Source organism: Pan paniscus, chromosome 3 (assembly GCF_029289425.2).
Source record: "Pan paniscus chromosome 3, NHGRI_mPanPan1-v2.0_pri, whole genome shotgun sequence".
Taxonomy (NCBI): domain Eukaryota; kingdom Metazoa; phylum Chordata; class Mammalia; order Primates; family Hominidae; genus Pan; species Pan paniscus.
In genome coordinates, this window is record NC_073252.2 from 17,895,757 (window position 1) to 17,911,906 (window position 16,150).

The 16,150-nt window shown below is 47.4% G+C and overlaps 1 protein-coding gene across 3 annotated transcripts in view; it reads right to left on the reverse strand.

Moving 5' to 3' along the window:
- FAM184B (family with sequence similarity 184 member B) overlaps positions 1-16,150 on the reverse strand; it is a 155,212-nt gene that overhangs the window by 5,847 nt on the left and 133,215 nt on the right. Inside the window, exons 12-17 of one of the 3 annotated variants that reach the window (XM_003826813.6) lie at positions 14,363-14,517; positions 8,785-8,957; positions 5,970-6,116; positions 3,252-3,369; positions 1,722-1,826; positions 411-610 (exon numbers count right to left, since the gene is read on the reverse strand). In XM_003826813.6, coding sequence (XP_003826861.3) covers positions 411-610; positions 1,722-1,826; positions 3,252-3,369; positions 5,970-6,116; positions 8,785-8,957; positions 14,363-14,517 — 898 coding nt within the window. Of the gene's footprint in view, positions 1-410; positions 611-1,721; positions 1,827-3,227; positions 3,414-5,969; positions 6,117-8,784; positions 8,958-14,362; positions 14,518-16,150 lie in introns of those variants that run through there. The other 2 variants (XR_004670993.3, XM_034958365.3) reach the window with 2 other exon arrangements.

Genomic DNA, 16,150 nt, shown 5'->3' on the forward strand with positions numbered 1-16,150 from the left:
GTAATAATACTGAAACTATATTGAAGATTTTTGTGCCAAGTCCTGTGCTAAGCACATCCTATGGATTAATTCCTTTAGTCTCATGTCAGTCTGATGAGATAGGTGCTGTATTATCTTAATTTTAAAGGCAAGATATATGGAGACCTGGAGAGGTCAAGTGACCTGTCCAAGGCCACAGAGCTAAGAATGAGGAAGACTGTAATTTGAATTCAGACCTCCAGGCCAGATGGAGTCTACCTTTTGTATAACCCATGCTGAAGTTTTCAGGTAAGTGATTCAGTGTCCCTTGTCTAATCATCCATGAAAAAAGGCCTTCTGGAATTTGGTACCAGGTGCCAGAAAGAATCCTACTTCCCCTCTTATCTACAGGGAAATAGAATAAGGGCCCCTGTCCCCAATATCCCCCAAACCTTGTGGCAGTTTTTGCATCTGTAGACTGGTTGGGTTTGTAAGTCCGGCCACAGCTGGGGCTTGGGTCCAAGCTGGGTGATTTAGTTATTGGAGGGGCATTAATCCTGGAACTCAGATCGCCACTCAGAAAGTTCTTTGCATAGGAGGCGAGGTTCGGCACGCTGACCACGCGGCTGGGCACATCCTCCACCTTCTTTTTCTGTTTGTATTAATGGACAGGTTAGTGCAATGCAATGCAAAAAACAAAATAAAGCATTATTGTAAAAGCAAATAATGCTCACCCAATCAAAATTGTATCGGAGAAGAAGCAACAATTTCATTTATACACTTACATGCTATTTTTTAAAGCACTTTTCCCTCCAATCTTCATTTTGTATTATAAATAAATATGTATGTTCACAACCTCTTAACCAAAACTTCTGGAGATGGATGTGTTTTGCAACTCAATTTTGTTTAAGATTTTAGAAGGTCATGTAACACCCCCAGCAGGGGATGGGCCCACCCTAGCCTCAAATGCATTTACATTTCTGGAGTGAAACTTGTATTTTGTCACAATGAGGGTTACATAAAAACTACACATGAAATGACATTAGTTAAGTCACAAGTGTATTGTCCTGTGAACTATTTTTAAAAATACTATTTTTGTTTTTAAGATGTAGTCTTGCTCTGTCACCCAAGCTGGAGTACAGTGGTGCGATCTCAGCTCACTGCAACCTCCGCCTCCTGGGTTCAAGTGATTCTCCTACCTCAGCCTCCTGAGTAGCTGGGATTACAGGCATCTGCCACCAAACCCAGCTAATTTTTGTATTTTTAATAGAGTTGGAGTTTCACCATGTTGGCCAGGCTGGTCTTGAAATCCTGACCTCAAGTGATCCACCCACCTCGGCCTCCCAAAGTGCTGGGATTACAGGTGTGAGCCATTGCACCCAGCCAAAAATACTATTTTTAAAGAGCCTTTAGGATTTTGTGATAGTAGATAATTGAATGCGAATATGCTCATTGTGAAAAATTCCAAAAATATGTACAGAAATAGTTAAGAAGTGGAAGATTCTTACTCTTCTCCCTCCCATCACCTAGATAGAGCTATTCTTAATACTGACACACATTTATTCTAGAAAATTTGGAAAATACAAAATCCCATAAAAAATAAAAATCACATAATCCACCCAGCCATAGATATAAACACGTGGGTTTGTTTTTTTTTTCCAATGAATATTTTTCTGAGCGTACACCAGCCCTTAAATAACCTGTGGTTACCTTTAAGAAAAACGAAACCAATGGAATTGTATAATGCATTAGAACCAATTTACCTTCATGGAAGGGGTCAAATATCCCGGGTGAGGATTGAAAGAGAAAGACCGATTCCGGTGGGACATGGCACTGGGGAATGCTGCGTAGTGAAATCTTCTCTCTTCCTAGAAAACCAATACAACTGAGTCTAAATGAGCCTAACCACACAGCACTGGGTTTGACTTGAAGGAAGATGGCTGTGAGGGCAGAATAGAGAAGGAAAGTCCAGGGGAGGAAGGGGAAGTCAGTGGGAATCAAGCTGCCAGGCACTGAACCTTTTGAGGAAGCACCTTTGCTTTTTTTCTTTTATGTCCCCAGCCCCTCTTGTAAAGAAAAGGGCAAGCTGATGCCTTAGGAAATTGAAAATTCAACTGTTCTTAGCATGTGAAGGTAACCTAATGCAGAAAGTTAGTAATTAAGGCAAAGAAAGAAAACCCCCAGGTATGCAAAGGATTTTGCCGCCTTTCTTCCTCTGTCTTGTTTGACATTTGTGTTGCCTAACATATACAAACATAGGGAGAGTAATGAAATCCATCCCCACTTTACCTATAATAACTATATGGCCAATCTTGTTTATGTGTATCATTTTCCACTTTTTTCTCTCCTGTATTATTACTAAATTCCAGTTATTACATAATTTTTCTCTGTAAAAACATCAGTATGTATTTCTTAGAAATAAGGATTACTTTAAAAAAAAAAAAACCCATGATACCTTTGTTCACACGTAGCAAATGAGCAATAATTCCATATCAATGTCACCTAATTTTCAAAGCACAGGGAGATACAGAAGTGAGGCAGGTGAGCAGGAGCAGAAATGACCAGCAGGCCTTGGTTGGATACTGAATCAGAGGGAGCTGGGTTCTTTTCAAGGGGCTTAGGGAGTGGCTTTGCTAAGTAGAAAACAGGTGGTCATTTTTACAAAAAGAAGATCAACAATAAAAACACTAATTCTACTACAATTCAAACCTAAGCCATCATAGATTTTCTCAAATTCTGTTAAGTTAAAAAACCAATATTAACATGGGGCAAATGCTGTTGGACTTGGGAGTAAAGTGATTTTTTTTGCCTCCTATTTTCCTGTATTAATTTTTTAGTGAGTATGTCTTCTTTAATAATAGAAAAGAAAGGATTTTTTTTTTTCTTTGAGACAGAGTCTTGCTCTGTCACCCAGACTGGAGTGCAGTGGCACTACGTTGGCTCACTGCAACCTCTGTCTCTCGGGTTCAAGTGATTCTCCTGCCTCAGCCTTCCTAGAAGCTGGAGTTACAGATGCCCACAACCACACCCAGCTAATTTTTGTATTTTTAGTAGAGACAGGGTTTCAACATGTTGGCTAGGCTGGTCCCGAACTCCTGACCTCAAGTGATCCACCCGCCTCCGCCTCCCAAAGTGCTGGGATTACAGGCTTGAGCCACCGTGCCGGCAAGAAAGGATTCTTTGTAAGATATTAGGGCACCTAGAGAAATGCTGGGTGCAAGTGAACGCCCCTCCCGGGGGAGCCCGCAGTGCCCGGCCAGGTGCGTGGGTGAGGCGCCCCCTGACAGCCTCACCGTGAGCTGCTTGATGATGTCCTCTCTCTCCTTCAGGCGGGTCTGCAGGCGGCCAATGAGCTGAAGGTCCTCGGGCCTGGACGCTCCCTTCCCTGGCTTCTCTCTGGAATCTTTCAGTCTGTTCCAAGCAGGCATGCAGTCAAGTCCCCCTTACAGCAATTACTCAACAAAGAGGGAGAACAAGTGCACACGATGGGAATGCCATCCTGTGTTCAGCCTGGCCAGGGAGGCCCAGATAGCAGCAGAGGCTTGCCCAGGGCCCCCTGGGGAGATGGCTTGCCGAACCCAGGATTCCAGCTCTGTCAGGTCCCCTGAGGCTGCAGGGCCAGGAAGCAAAGGTCCGTGTGTGCACATAGATGCTGCACTCAGCGGGGCTTCAAGAGCCAGGGATGCTGCTGGGAGAACAGCCCAGGGCAGGAAAATGCCCCATAGGTTCTCTTAATGCTCTGGCGCCATCTGCTGGCGGACATAGAGCGCGGCCAGTGGCCGGTACCTATGGCTTTTTTTTTTTTTTTTTGGAGACAGGAGTCTCCCTCTGTCGCCCAGGCTGCAGTGCAATGGCGCGGTCTCGGCTCTCTGCAACCTCCGCTTCCCTGGTTCAAGCGATTCTTGTGCCTCACAGCCTCCTGAGCAGCTGGGACTACAGGCGCGCGCCACCGTGCCAGGGAAATTTTTGTATTTTTAGAGGAGACGGGGTTTCACTATGTTGGCCAGGCTGGTCTGGAATTCCTGACCTCGTGAACCGCCCTCCTGGGCCTCCCAAAGTGCTGGGATTACAGGCGTGGGCCACCGCGCCCGGCCCCCACTGCTTTTTCAGCGTGAAGCCAGAGAAGAGTAACTGGGTGGTGAGGAGAGGAGGGCTGGGGCTGCAGATAATCTACTGACTGGAGTTGATAAGAGCCCAGCGCTTTGGGTGAGATGACCCGGCTCTAATACTGGCTCTTCTTTTTTCTAGATATGTGACCTTGGGCATCATTTCACCTGTGTGTGGGCCCCAGTTCCCTCTCCTTTAAAATGGGCATGAAACTGGGTGGTTGTGAGAATTCAATGTGATAATGGGAGCCTGGCATATAGTAAGTGCCCCTTAGACTGTAGCTGGTAAAACCTTTCCTGCTGGCTTTTGGATGATTTGCTTTGTATTGGAGACAGTGGAGAAGTTTTTAAGAGCTCAGGCTAGAGGTCAGACAGGTGACATTTAAACTGAATTAATGCTGCCTGACCTTGGGCAAGTGGCTTCACCTGTTTGGACCTGGCTTGCTGCCATCACATCCTAAATAGTCTCGCTAGTCACCCCCTCCCCCTGTTTCTTCTCAGCAGTCAGAAGTGACCCTGTGAAAAGGCAAGTCAGGCCATGTCACTCCTGCCCCAGTGCCTTGTGATGGCTTCCCAGGGCACTCTGAACACATCCAAACTCCTTCCCATCAGGGCAGGGGTCCCTTCACCCAGCTCCTCTCCTCCCACTCACCCTCCCTCTCACTCTGATGCCTCAGGAGTGCCCTCACCTCCTTGTACTTAAACATCACCTCCTCACAGAGGCCTTCTTTTGCCCACCCTTGCCACTCCCAATCCTGTCTTCCAGCACTTTCATCGCCCGGTATGATGATAACTGTTTTTTTTTTTTCTTTTTTTTTTTTGAGACAGGGTCTATTTTTTGTTTTGTTTTGTTTTGAGACAGAGTTTCTCTCTCTGTAGCCCAGGCTGGAGTGCAGGGGTGCAATCACAGATCACTGCAACCTCAACCTCCTGAGCTCAGACTATCCTCCCGCCTCAGCCTTCCAAGTAGCTGGGACTATAGGCACACACCACCATGCCCAGCAATTTTTTTTTTTTTTTGTATTTTTTGTAGAGACGGAGTTTCACAATGTTGCCCAGGCTGGTCTCGAACTCCTGGGCTCAAGCAGTCCACCCTGGGCTCAAGTCTCAGCCATGCAAAGTGCTAGGATTACAGGCATGAGCCACCAAGCACAGCCTGTTTGCTTATTTCTTATCCGAATTCTCAGCATAATTTGTGAGCCTATGAGAGCATTGTCTTTGTTTTGTTCCCTGCTATAACTCCAGAGCCTAAAGCAGTGCTGGGCATACAATGGGTCCTTAACAATTATTTGTTGAATGAATAAATGCAATATGTATGCATGAGGGACCAGTGGGAATAACAATTCTAATTGAGCAGCCTTCATCCTTCTGATTTCTTCGAAGTGTGAGGGTTAAACCAATGCTCATCCTTACAGATTCCCACTGCCCTGCAGAAAAGGGGAACATAGCCTCATAAAATGAAGGGAGACTGATGAGCCCCTGGCTAGTTCCCCCCACCGCACCCCGCCTCCTGCCCTGAACTTGCTCTGTTGCTGAAGCTGGAGTGCAGGGGCCTGATCTCCGTTTACTGAAAGCTCTGCCTCCTGGGCTCAAGTGATCCTCCTGCCTCAGCCTCCAGAGTAGCTGGGATTACAGGCGTGTGCCACCACACCTGTAATTTTGTATTTTCAGTAGAGACGGGGTTTCGCCATGTTGGCCAGGCTGGTCTCCAACTCCTGAGCTCAAGTGATCCACCTGCCTCAGCCTCCCAAAGTGCTGGATTCCAGGCATGAGCCACCATGCCTGGCCAGAACCCAGGACTTTCAATTTGAAAACCAGGAAATCCCAGGGTCATTGGGGTGAGTTGGCCACCCTACTGAATGGTACATTTGCAAGACCCTCTCTGTGGCCCGAGGCCTCACTTACTCAGCTTCCAGGGCAGCCAGCCGGGCCTGGAGCTGGGCCTGGGCACTACTGAAATCTGCCACCATGGCCTGCATCTCCTTCCGGTGTTCCTGGCGCAGTGTCTCCACCTCCCTGGCCCGCTGGGCTTGCTGAGTCTCCTCCAGGAACCTGTGGTGGATGAAAGCACAGCCAGGCTTGCCCAGCTCCAGGGACGGCATCCCTTGGGCTCTGGGGTTTATTTCCCTCATCGCTGCCCAGTTTGGGAGATCTGGGTGGGGAGAAATTGTGATCTAAGGACACCTGTGGGAAGAAGAGCTGAAGTCTCTTGAGTTGTGGGGTCCAGGACAAACCCCCACTATGGGACCGCTTCTCAGCACCCTCCAATCTCAGAAGGAGAAACCTGAGCATGGGGACAGACTTCAGATGGAAGTGATGGAGAGCAGCCCTGCAGGGAAGCCCCAGAAAACACACTTCACTTGGGGCAGGCGGGGAGGCAGGAGGCTGAGATTCTCTATCAGTATGGCCTGAACGCTGGGACTCTTGAGACCTGGGAGACCAGGTCTTCCCTAACAACTACACTGCAGTGGAAAGGCTCCCTGAGCTTTTTTTTTTTTTGAGACGGAGTCTTGCTCTTGTTGCTCAGGGTGGAGTGCAATGGCACGATCTCGGCTCACTGCAACCTTCGCCTCCCGGGTTCCAGCAGTTCTCCTGCCTCAGCCTCCCAAGTGGCTGGGATTACAGGCGCCCACCACCAGGCCCAGCCAATTTTTTGTATTTTTAGTAAAGACGGGGGGTTTCACCATGTTGGCCAGGCTAGTCTCGAACTCCTGACCTCGGGTGATCCATGCGCTTCAGCCTCCCAAAGTGCTGGGATTACACGCGTGAGCCACCACGCCTGGCCACTCCCTGAATCTTTATCCCTCACCTTTATCAAAAGAAGTGGTTATGAAAATTAAATTGGGCTGGGTACGGTGGCTCACGCCTGTAATCCCAGCACTTTGGGAGGCCGAGGCGGGAGGATCACGAGGACAGGAGTTCGAGACCAGCCTGACCAACATGGTGAAACCCCGTCTCTACTAAAAATACAAAAAAAAAAAAAAAAAAATTAGCTGGGCATGGTGGTGTCCGCCTGTAATCCCAGCTACTCAGGAGGCTGAGGCAGAAGAATCACTTGAACCTGGGAGGTGGAGGTTGCAGTGAGCCGAGATCGCACCATTGCACTCCAGTCTGGGCAAAAGAGCGAGACTGTCTCAAAAAAAAAAAAGAAAAGAAAAGAAAAAATTAAATGAACAAGCACAGTCAAGGCTCAAACCAATTTTGGGCTAACACAACAGAGTTCAATGTACACAGCTGACAAATATTAAGAAAAAAGGAATCCTCCAGACATTAAAATGACAAAAAGAAAATTATGAGAAATTTTATGATTGGCATTAGGACATTCAAAAACTTAGATGAAATAGACGAATTCTTTGAAAGATACAAACTGCTAAAGCTCACTTAAGAAATAGATAATATGAAATATCCTATGTCTTTAAAGAAATTGAATTTGTATTAAAAGCTTTCCAACAAGAGGAAGAAAGGCTCTGAGTTCAGGATTGATGATAGGTTTTTCACTTCTACAATTAACCAAGCGTTTCATTCATGCTAGGGACATGCCAAGCCTCCTGCACACATTCCATTGCACTCTACAACAGCCCTGACAGGCCAGGTTTTTTGTTTTGTTTTGTTTGTTTTGTTTTTTGAGACAGATTGTGGCTCTGCCGCTCAGGCTGAAGTGCAGTGGCCCGATCTCAACTCAGTGCAACCTCCACCTCCCAGGCTCAAGCAATCCCCCCTCCCCAACCTCCCAAGTAGCCGGGATTGCAGGCATGCACCATCACGCTTGGCCAATTTTTCTATTTTTAGTAGAGACGGGGTTTCACTATGTTGCCCAGGCTGGTCTTGAACTCCTGACCTCAAGTGATGTGCCTGCCTCAGCCTCCCAAAGTACTGGTATTATAGGCGTGAGCTACCACGCCAGCCGAGTCTGGAGTCTTATCCCCATTTTACAGAGGACTCAGTCTGGGAGAGGTCAGCTAACTCACCCAACCTTACACAGCTAATTAAGAGCGCACAGCTAGTTAAGAAGACACGGCATGGTCTGAACTATTCCACTACACCGTCTCCGTAAGGTTGGATTTGATGACACTTTTGGTCCAATTCTCAGTCTCATAAATGCCCTGATTTGCAGGGAAACAAACAGGACTCCCTCTTTTTTTTTTTTTTTTTTTGAGACGGAGTCTTGCATTGTCACCCAGGCTGGAGTGCAATGGCGCGATCTCGGCTCACTGCAACCTGGTGCTCCCGAGTTCACGCGATTTTCCTGCCTCAGCCTCCCGAATAACTGGGATTACAGGCACACATCACCACGCCCGGCCCTTTTTTTTTTTTTTTTTTTTTTTTGTATTTTTAGTGGAGACAGGGTTTCATCATTTTGTCCAGGCTGGTCTCGAATTCCTGACCTCGTGATGCGCCCGCCTCTGCCAACCAAAGTGCTGGGATTACAGGCGTGAGCCACCGCGCCCAGCCAGGCTCCCTCTTTTATTTCAAGGCATTTGCTCTGCGGTTTTGAGATCTAGAATTTCTGGAGCTCGGGACTTTTCATGGGTCAGAGGAGTAACATCTGTGAAATGCTGGCGCATTAAGTGTCTAGTGTCTTGTGGGGCAGGATGCCGAGGCAGTGACCCATTTCAGGTCTCAGGCTCAGCCAGCCGCAGTAGGGGGAGGGGGGGTGGCGGGGGAGTGGGGGGGAAGGGGGTGAGGGTGGCGCGGTGGCGGGGCGCGCCGGGTCACCCACCTGCGCTGGTCGCGGAGCTTCTGCGCCTCCTGCTGATGCTGCTCCACCTCCGCGCGCAGCCGCCGCACCGCGTCCTGGAGCTGCGCGTTCTCCTCCCAGAGCCCGCATCCCTCGCCGGAACCCTGCCCAGCAGCGCCCGGTGGGGAGCCGGCCTGGCCCGGGCCGCCCCACTCCTGAGGAAGGCAACCAGGAGAGGTGTTTTCAGGAGGCGCAGGGGCGGACAAGGCAGAAAGGGCCAGAGATGTGCTGCGGCAAGATGGAGACCCACTGGCACCCCGCCCAGGCTGGAGCCTGTGGCAGGCTCCTGAGTCCCCTGCAGGGACTCCCATCTAGTCTCTTAAAAATTTCCTCCTTTGGGAGTTGGCCAAATCTGGCCCTTAGAGTTTAATAAAACTGCTGAGCCAAGAATGGGGCTTGCATCCAAATGAACACCAACCACACTCCACACTCCACCTGCCAGTGCCCTCCATGCCTGCCTCAGTGAAGTCTTCCCTCCGTGAAGTTAAGTGTTCAGTGAAGTGACACTGCCTCAGTGAAGTCTTCCCTACCTCTCAGGGGGAACTGATAAGCTTTCTCTAATACCACCAAATCTTGCTAACTCTGGCTCTGTAAGGGGTGACACTGAAGAGAATATGTGTCCATGCTGGTTTCCTTGGCTAGATTGGGAGCTATTCCTCTCCATCTTTCCAACCCTGTAGCACCTAGCGTGGTGTATTCTATAGGTGCCACGTGAATGCTTGCTAAACAGAATTGTGCTAGAATGTCTGTAGTTCAGGTAGAAACACAAAGATTGCTGTCCAACAGCAAATGGAGTCAGATTTAATCTGTGATTAGTGAATGTTCCAGTTTTCAAATTCACTCAAACATGCCCAACCACTTGTGCATGTATTAGTTCACTGCACACAGTAATTGCACAGCTGTGCACGGGGAGAATCTGTGGCCCAGGCCCCATGTCTCTGCCTTCCTGCTCAAGGGTTGGCATGATGTGGGATGCCCGTGGGCACCCACTTGGCACTCTCACATGCATAGCCTGGAAGAGCAAGAGCAGGGGGGTTACTGCTCTGTGGGGACAATCCTTGACCAATGGAGGACAGAAACAGATGGAAAAATGCATTCCCCTCTTGGGTCTCTGGGTGGGAGAGATATGAGAATTAGATCCCAGTAGGACAGACTCCACTTAGCTCAGCGGTGGCCAGCTTGGGCCTGCAGCCTGGCATTGTGTCCCCTCCCCTTTCCTTTTTGACTCCTGCTGCCTGGGCTGTTCCTCTTTGCCGACACCCCTGCATCTCCTCTCTGTGTGGGGTATCACCTGAGACCACACTTTCCTTCTAGAGGGTTCAGGGTTTCCCCCTCCTATGGGGCAAAGGTGAGGGCTGGTGCATGGCTGGCCACGTATCGGCTCATGTACTCAGTGCTCCTTGGCTTCTATCCAGAGCCCTCAGGTGAACACTGACTCCCTCCATGGCCCAGTCCCCAGCTGTCTCCATCCCACATTTCCTGTCCCCTCCCATTGGTACCAGTGGCTCCCACCCATCTAAACACTTAATGGAACACGTTCTGTCTTCCCTCTGCTAGACCTAACCACTGGGCTAACCTGTGATTCATCATTTGTTAATATTTTTCACATAAACACAGAAATCGCCTTCCTATGCTCAGCAACAGCTAAATCTGGCACACATGATTCCCATGTCCCCCGGTCCTTCAGCAGGACTGGCCACCAATGAATCCTCACCACCCACAGGCACTGGTGGAGACCCTGCTGAGGGCTGGGAGTGGGGGTGGGGAGGCGATGAGGCAGACAGACGGGTTATCCTCAAAAGACTCCTGATCCAGTCTAGGCAACAAGGACATCTATGAAATGGCATGTCCCCAACAGGACCGGGCGGTAGATCCTAGAGCCAGCTGAGCTGTCTTGACAGCAAGTGCTCCAGGATCTCAGAGCCAGAGGGGGCCACTGTGTGCCAGGGAAGGCCCCCAGCATGAGATATGCTGGGCAGCATCTCAGGCAGGAGGAGTGGCACAGGCGAAGACCAAAGGGAGGGTGCAGATGCCGGGTTTATGAGCCGCAGGGAATATGGCAGGACATACAGGTCATAGTCAGTGGTGGAAGCTTTTCAATGCCAAGTTGAAGCATTTGGAGCTATCTCCAGTGGGAACCACCAAAGGCTTTATGAAAAGTGATGCTGGTCATCCTAATACCAAAGCCTGGCAGAGACACAACAAAAAAAGAGAATTTTAGACCAATATCCCTGATGAACATCGATATAAAAATCCTCAATAAAATACTGGCAAACCAAATCCAGCAGCACATCAAAAAGCTTATCCACCATGATCAAGTGGACTTCATCCCTGGGATGCAAGGCTGGTTCAATATACGCAAATCAATAAACATAATCCAGCATATAAACAGAACCAAAGACAAAAACCACGTGATTATCTCAATAGATGCAGAAAAGGCCTTTGACAAAATTCAACAGCCCTTCATGCTAAAAACTCTCAATAAATTAGGTATTGATGAGATGTATCTCAAAATAATAAGAGCTACTTATGACAAACCCACAGCCAATATCATATACTGAATGGGCAAAAACTGGAAGCATTCCCTTTGAAAACTGGGACAAGACAGGGATGCCCTCTCTCACCACTCCTATTCAACATAGTGTTGGAAGTTCTGGCCACGGTAATCAGGCAGGAGAAAGAAAGGCTATTCAATTAGGAAAAGAGGAAGTCAAATTGTCCCTGTTTGCAGATGACATGATTATATATCTAGAAAACCCCATTGTCTCAGCCCAAAACCTCCTTAAGCTGATAAGCAACTTCAGCAAAGTCTCAGGATACAAAATCAATGTGCAAAACTCACAAGCATACTTATACACCAATAACAGACAAACAGAGAGCCAAATCATGAGTGAACTCCCATTCACAATTGCTTCAAAGAGAATAAAATACCTAGGAATTCAACTTACAAGAGATGTTTAGGACCTCTTCAAGAACTACAAACCACTGCTCAACAAAATAAAAGAGGATACAAACAAATGGAAGAACATTCCATGCTCATGGATAGGAAGAATCAATATTGTGAAAATGGCTATACTGCCCAAGGTAATTTATAGATTCAATGCCATCCCCATCAAGCTACCAATGACTTTCTTCACAGAATTGGAAAAAACTAAAGTTCATATGGATCCAAAAAAGAGCCCGCATTGCCAAGTCAATCCTAAGCCAAAAGAACAAAGCTGGAGGCATCATGCTACCTGACTTCAAACTATACTACAAGGCCACAGTAACCAAAACAGCATGGTACTGGTACCAAAACAGAGATATAGACCAATGGAACAGAACAGAACCCTCAGAAATAATACCACATATCTACAACTATCTGATCTTTGACAAACTTGACAAAAACAAGAAATGGGGAAAGGATTCCCTATTTAACAAATGGTGCTGGGAAAACTGGCTAGCCATATATAGAAAGATGAAACTGGATCCCTTCCTTACACCTTATACAAAAATTAATTCAAGATGGATTAAAGACTTAAATGTTAGACCTAAAACCATAAAAACCCTAGAAGAAAACCTAGGCATTACCATTCAGGACATAGGCATGGGCAAGGACTTCATGTCTAAAACACCAAAAGCAATGGCAACAAAAGCCAAAATTGACAAGTGGGATCTAATTAAACTAAAGAGCTTCTGCACAGCAAAAGAAACTACCATCAGAGTGAACAGGCAACCTATAGAATGGGAGAAAATTTTTGCAATCTACTCATCTGACAAAGGGCTAATATCCAGAATCTACAAAGAACTCAAACAAATTTACAAGAAAAAAACAACCCCATCAACAAGTGGGTGAAGGATATGAACAGACACTTCTCAAAAGAAGACATTTATGCAGCCAACAGACACATGAAAAAAATGCTCATCATCACTGGCCATCAGAGAAATGCAAATCAAAACCACAATGAGATACCATCTCACACCAGTTAGAATGGCAATCATTAAAAAGTCAGGAAACAACAGGTGCTGGAGAGGATGTGGAGAAATAGGAACACTTTTACACTGTTGGTGGGACTGTAAACTGGTTCAACCATTGTGGAAGACAGTGTGGTGATTCCTCAAGGATCTAGAACTAGAAATACCATTTGACCCAGCCATCCCATTACTGGGTATATACCCAAAGGATTATAAATCATGCTGCTATAAAGACACATGCACATGTATGTTTACTGCAACACTATTCACAATAGCAAAGACCTGGAACCAACCCAAATGTCCAGCAATGATAGACTGGATTAAGAAAATCTGGCACATATACACCATGGAATACTATGCAGCCATAAAAAAGAATGAGTTCATGTCCTTTGTAGGGACATGGATGAAGGTAGAAACCATCATTCTCAGCAAAATATCACAAGGACAAAAAACCAAACACCACATGTTCTCACTCATAGGTGGGAATTGAACAATGAGAACACTTGGACACAGGAAGGGGGACATCACACACCGGGGACTGTTGTGGGGTGGGGGTAGTGGGGAGGGATAGCATTAGGAGATATACCTAATGTAAATGATGAGTTAATGGGTGCAGCACACCAACATGGCACATGTACACATATGTAACAAACCTGCACGTTGTGCACATGTACCCTAGAACTTAAAATATAATAATAAAAAAAAAAGAAAAGAAAGTGATGCTGGGCTTTGGGAGAATAGCTGAAGCTGTACGTTATGGACTGGAGGGACAGAGGGCTGGGCTATTAGGAGGTGACTGCCACCCAGCTAGACCAGGAATGATGGATGTGCAGGGAAGGGGCTGATGGGCAAAGTCTGAGCAGGAAGAGGAAAGAGAGTTGGCACTGAGCCTGGGTGACAACAAAGCTGCTCCACTTAGAGGAACAGCAAGGTCTAGATGGAGCCTATCTGGTAAAATGTTCTGAGAAATTCAAAATGTTCTGCAGATCCAGAGGAGTAGCCCAGACCAGCTGCATCGAGGGCCTATCTAGCACCAACACCCTGAGATACCATTGCGTCTGAATTATAAATAACATGCAGCACTTAAAACCTTTTTTTTTTTCTTTTCGAAGACAAGACCCTGCAGGCCCACCAAGTATCCCACAGGCCTGTGGGGAAGGGTCTTCCCCACTTCGGGCAGCGGGGAGGGGAATGACCAAGTACCCAGAGCCCATCCTTTTTTTTTTTTTTTTTTTTTTGAGACAGGGTCTTGCTATGTTGCCCAGGCTAGAGTACTGTGGCACAATCATAGCTCACCACAGCCTGGAACTCCTGGGCTCAAGTGATCCTCCTGCCTCAGACTCCCTAGCCAGGATTACAGGCATATGCCACCACGCCCAGCTAATTTTCAATTTTTTTTTGTAGAGATATAGTCTTGCTATGTTGCCCTGGCTGGTCTTGAAATCCTGGCCTCAGGTGGTTCTCTGGCTTCGGCCTCCCAAAGTGCTAGATTCCAAGTGTGAGCCACTGCACTCAGCCTCAGAGCCCATCCTTTATGGGGCTTCTTACTGCGGCCCTGATGCTGCTCTGGGAGGGGTATGGCTGGTGCAAGGGCAGGGGCACTGACCTCTGTGGCGATTATGTGATCCTTGCTGTCTCCTGGACACTGGCTGCTGGCTTGCTGTCTGCCCAGAGCCCTCAGCTCGGCCTGCAGTGCCTCCAAGTCCTTCTGGTGCTCAGAACAGGCAGCTTGCTGCTCTGACAGCTCCTGTCTGAGCGACTCTGGAAAAGGGAGAGCAGTAGTGAGTGAGGCGTTGGGTCTAGGCTGAAGCCTGTGTCATGGGGACAACAGTCTCTGGGGCGGGGGTGGATGACGTGGGTGGCTGCTGAAGGCTTGTGGTGGTTTAGGTTCCCCAAACCTTTTCCAAGATAACAGTAACAACAGGGCCATGTGTGAAAACTGTTCTCATTTAAGTCCCACCACCATCTTTTCTGGTATGAATTATCCCCCCCGCCCCCCGCTTCATTTTAGGATGAGGGACCTGAGCATCAGAGAGGGTGAGCACAATGCCCAAAGCCACACAGCTATTAAATGGTGGAGTTGAGATGCAAAATTTCAAGTGGTTCTTCACTCTGAACCCCCTGCTTGCCCTCTACTGGTTGGTTAGGATGGGTGGCAGGTGTGGGCAGCATGGCCTGAGCCCAGGGCATTCTGTGACAACACTTGGCCTCAGCATCAAGTTAGGAGGCCAGGCAAAGAACAGGAAATTATCAAATGACCGAAAAGGCCTCTTCTGGGGGCGATGGTCTCAAGTTGGAAATTTTGAAATTTATGTCAACTCTTTTTTATTTTATTTTTTTTGAGATGGAGTCTCGGTTTGTTTCCCAGGCTGGAGTGCAGTGACACGATCTCGGCTCACTGCAGCCCCCACCTCCCAGGTTCAAGCGATTCTCCTGCTTTAGCCTCCGGAGTAGCTGGGACCAGGCAAGCACCACCACACCTGGCTAATTTTTGTATTTTTTTTAAGTAGAGATGGGGTTTCACCATTTTGGCCAGGCTGGTCTCGAACTCCTGATCTCAAGTGATCTGCCCACATTAGCCTCCCAAAGTGCTGGGATTATAGGCGTGAGCCACAGTACCCGGCCAATGTCCTCTTAAGACAAAATGTTCACAGGTTCTTCTTTCCACTGGTGTGGGGTCTTGGCTGGATCATGGAGGCAGGAGATGGCATGTCATCCCAGCAGGATAGGGACTAAAATGGAATCATCCAGGAGAAATGTGTACGTTCTCTTAAACTCAGGGGAGAGTAAGGCCAGAAACTCGAGCTTCCAACTCCAGCTTCCCCTCTGAGGATGGAGACTGATTTCTAGTACACTAGACACTTCCCGGCATGATTGAAACAATTATTTCAAAATGAATATTTTCTGATAGAGCAGATGCTATTTAGTGAGATATTCCTTTTAATAAAGATACTTTTTAAGTGCTTGTAAATTTGATACCTCACTTTTCTGTAATGAGCTTTTGAGACTCTGTATTTTAGTTATTGAAAATAACCTTTGAAACATTGTTCTGATCATTCCATAAGCACCTAGCACAGGTTTTAGTACAGAGCAAGTGCTCAACATGTATTTGTAAAATAAACAAATGATCTGTAGAGTGAAAATGGATGAGGTGATAAAAGTGTATTCGTTATAAAAGCTTTCCTATAAGCTTACTAACCTTACCTCAAAGGTTAACTATATTAAGCACATGTAAAAGCATAGTGTATTTGGATGATATTAAGATGAAAAATTGGCCAGGCGTGGTGGCTCATGCCTGAAATCCCAGCACTTTGGGAGGCCGACGTGGGTGGATCACGAGGTCAGGAGATCGAGACCATACTGGCTAACATGGTGAAACCCCGTCTCTACTAAA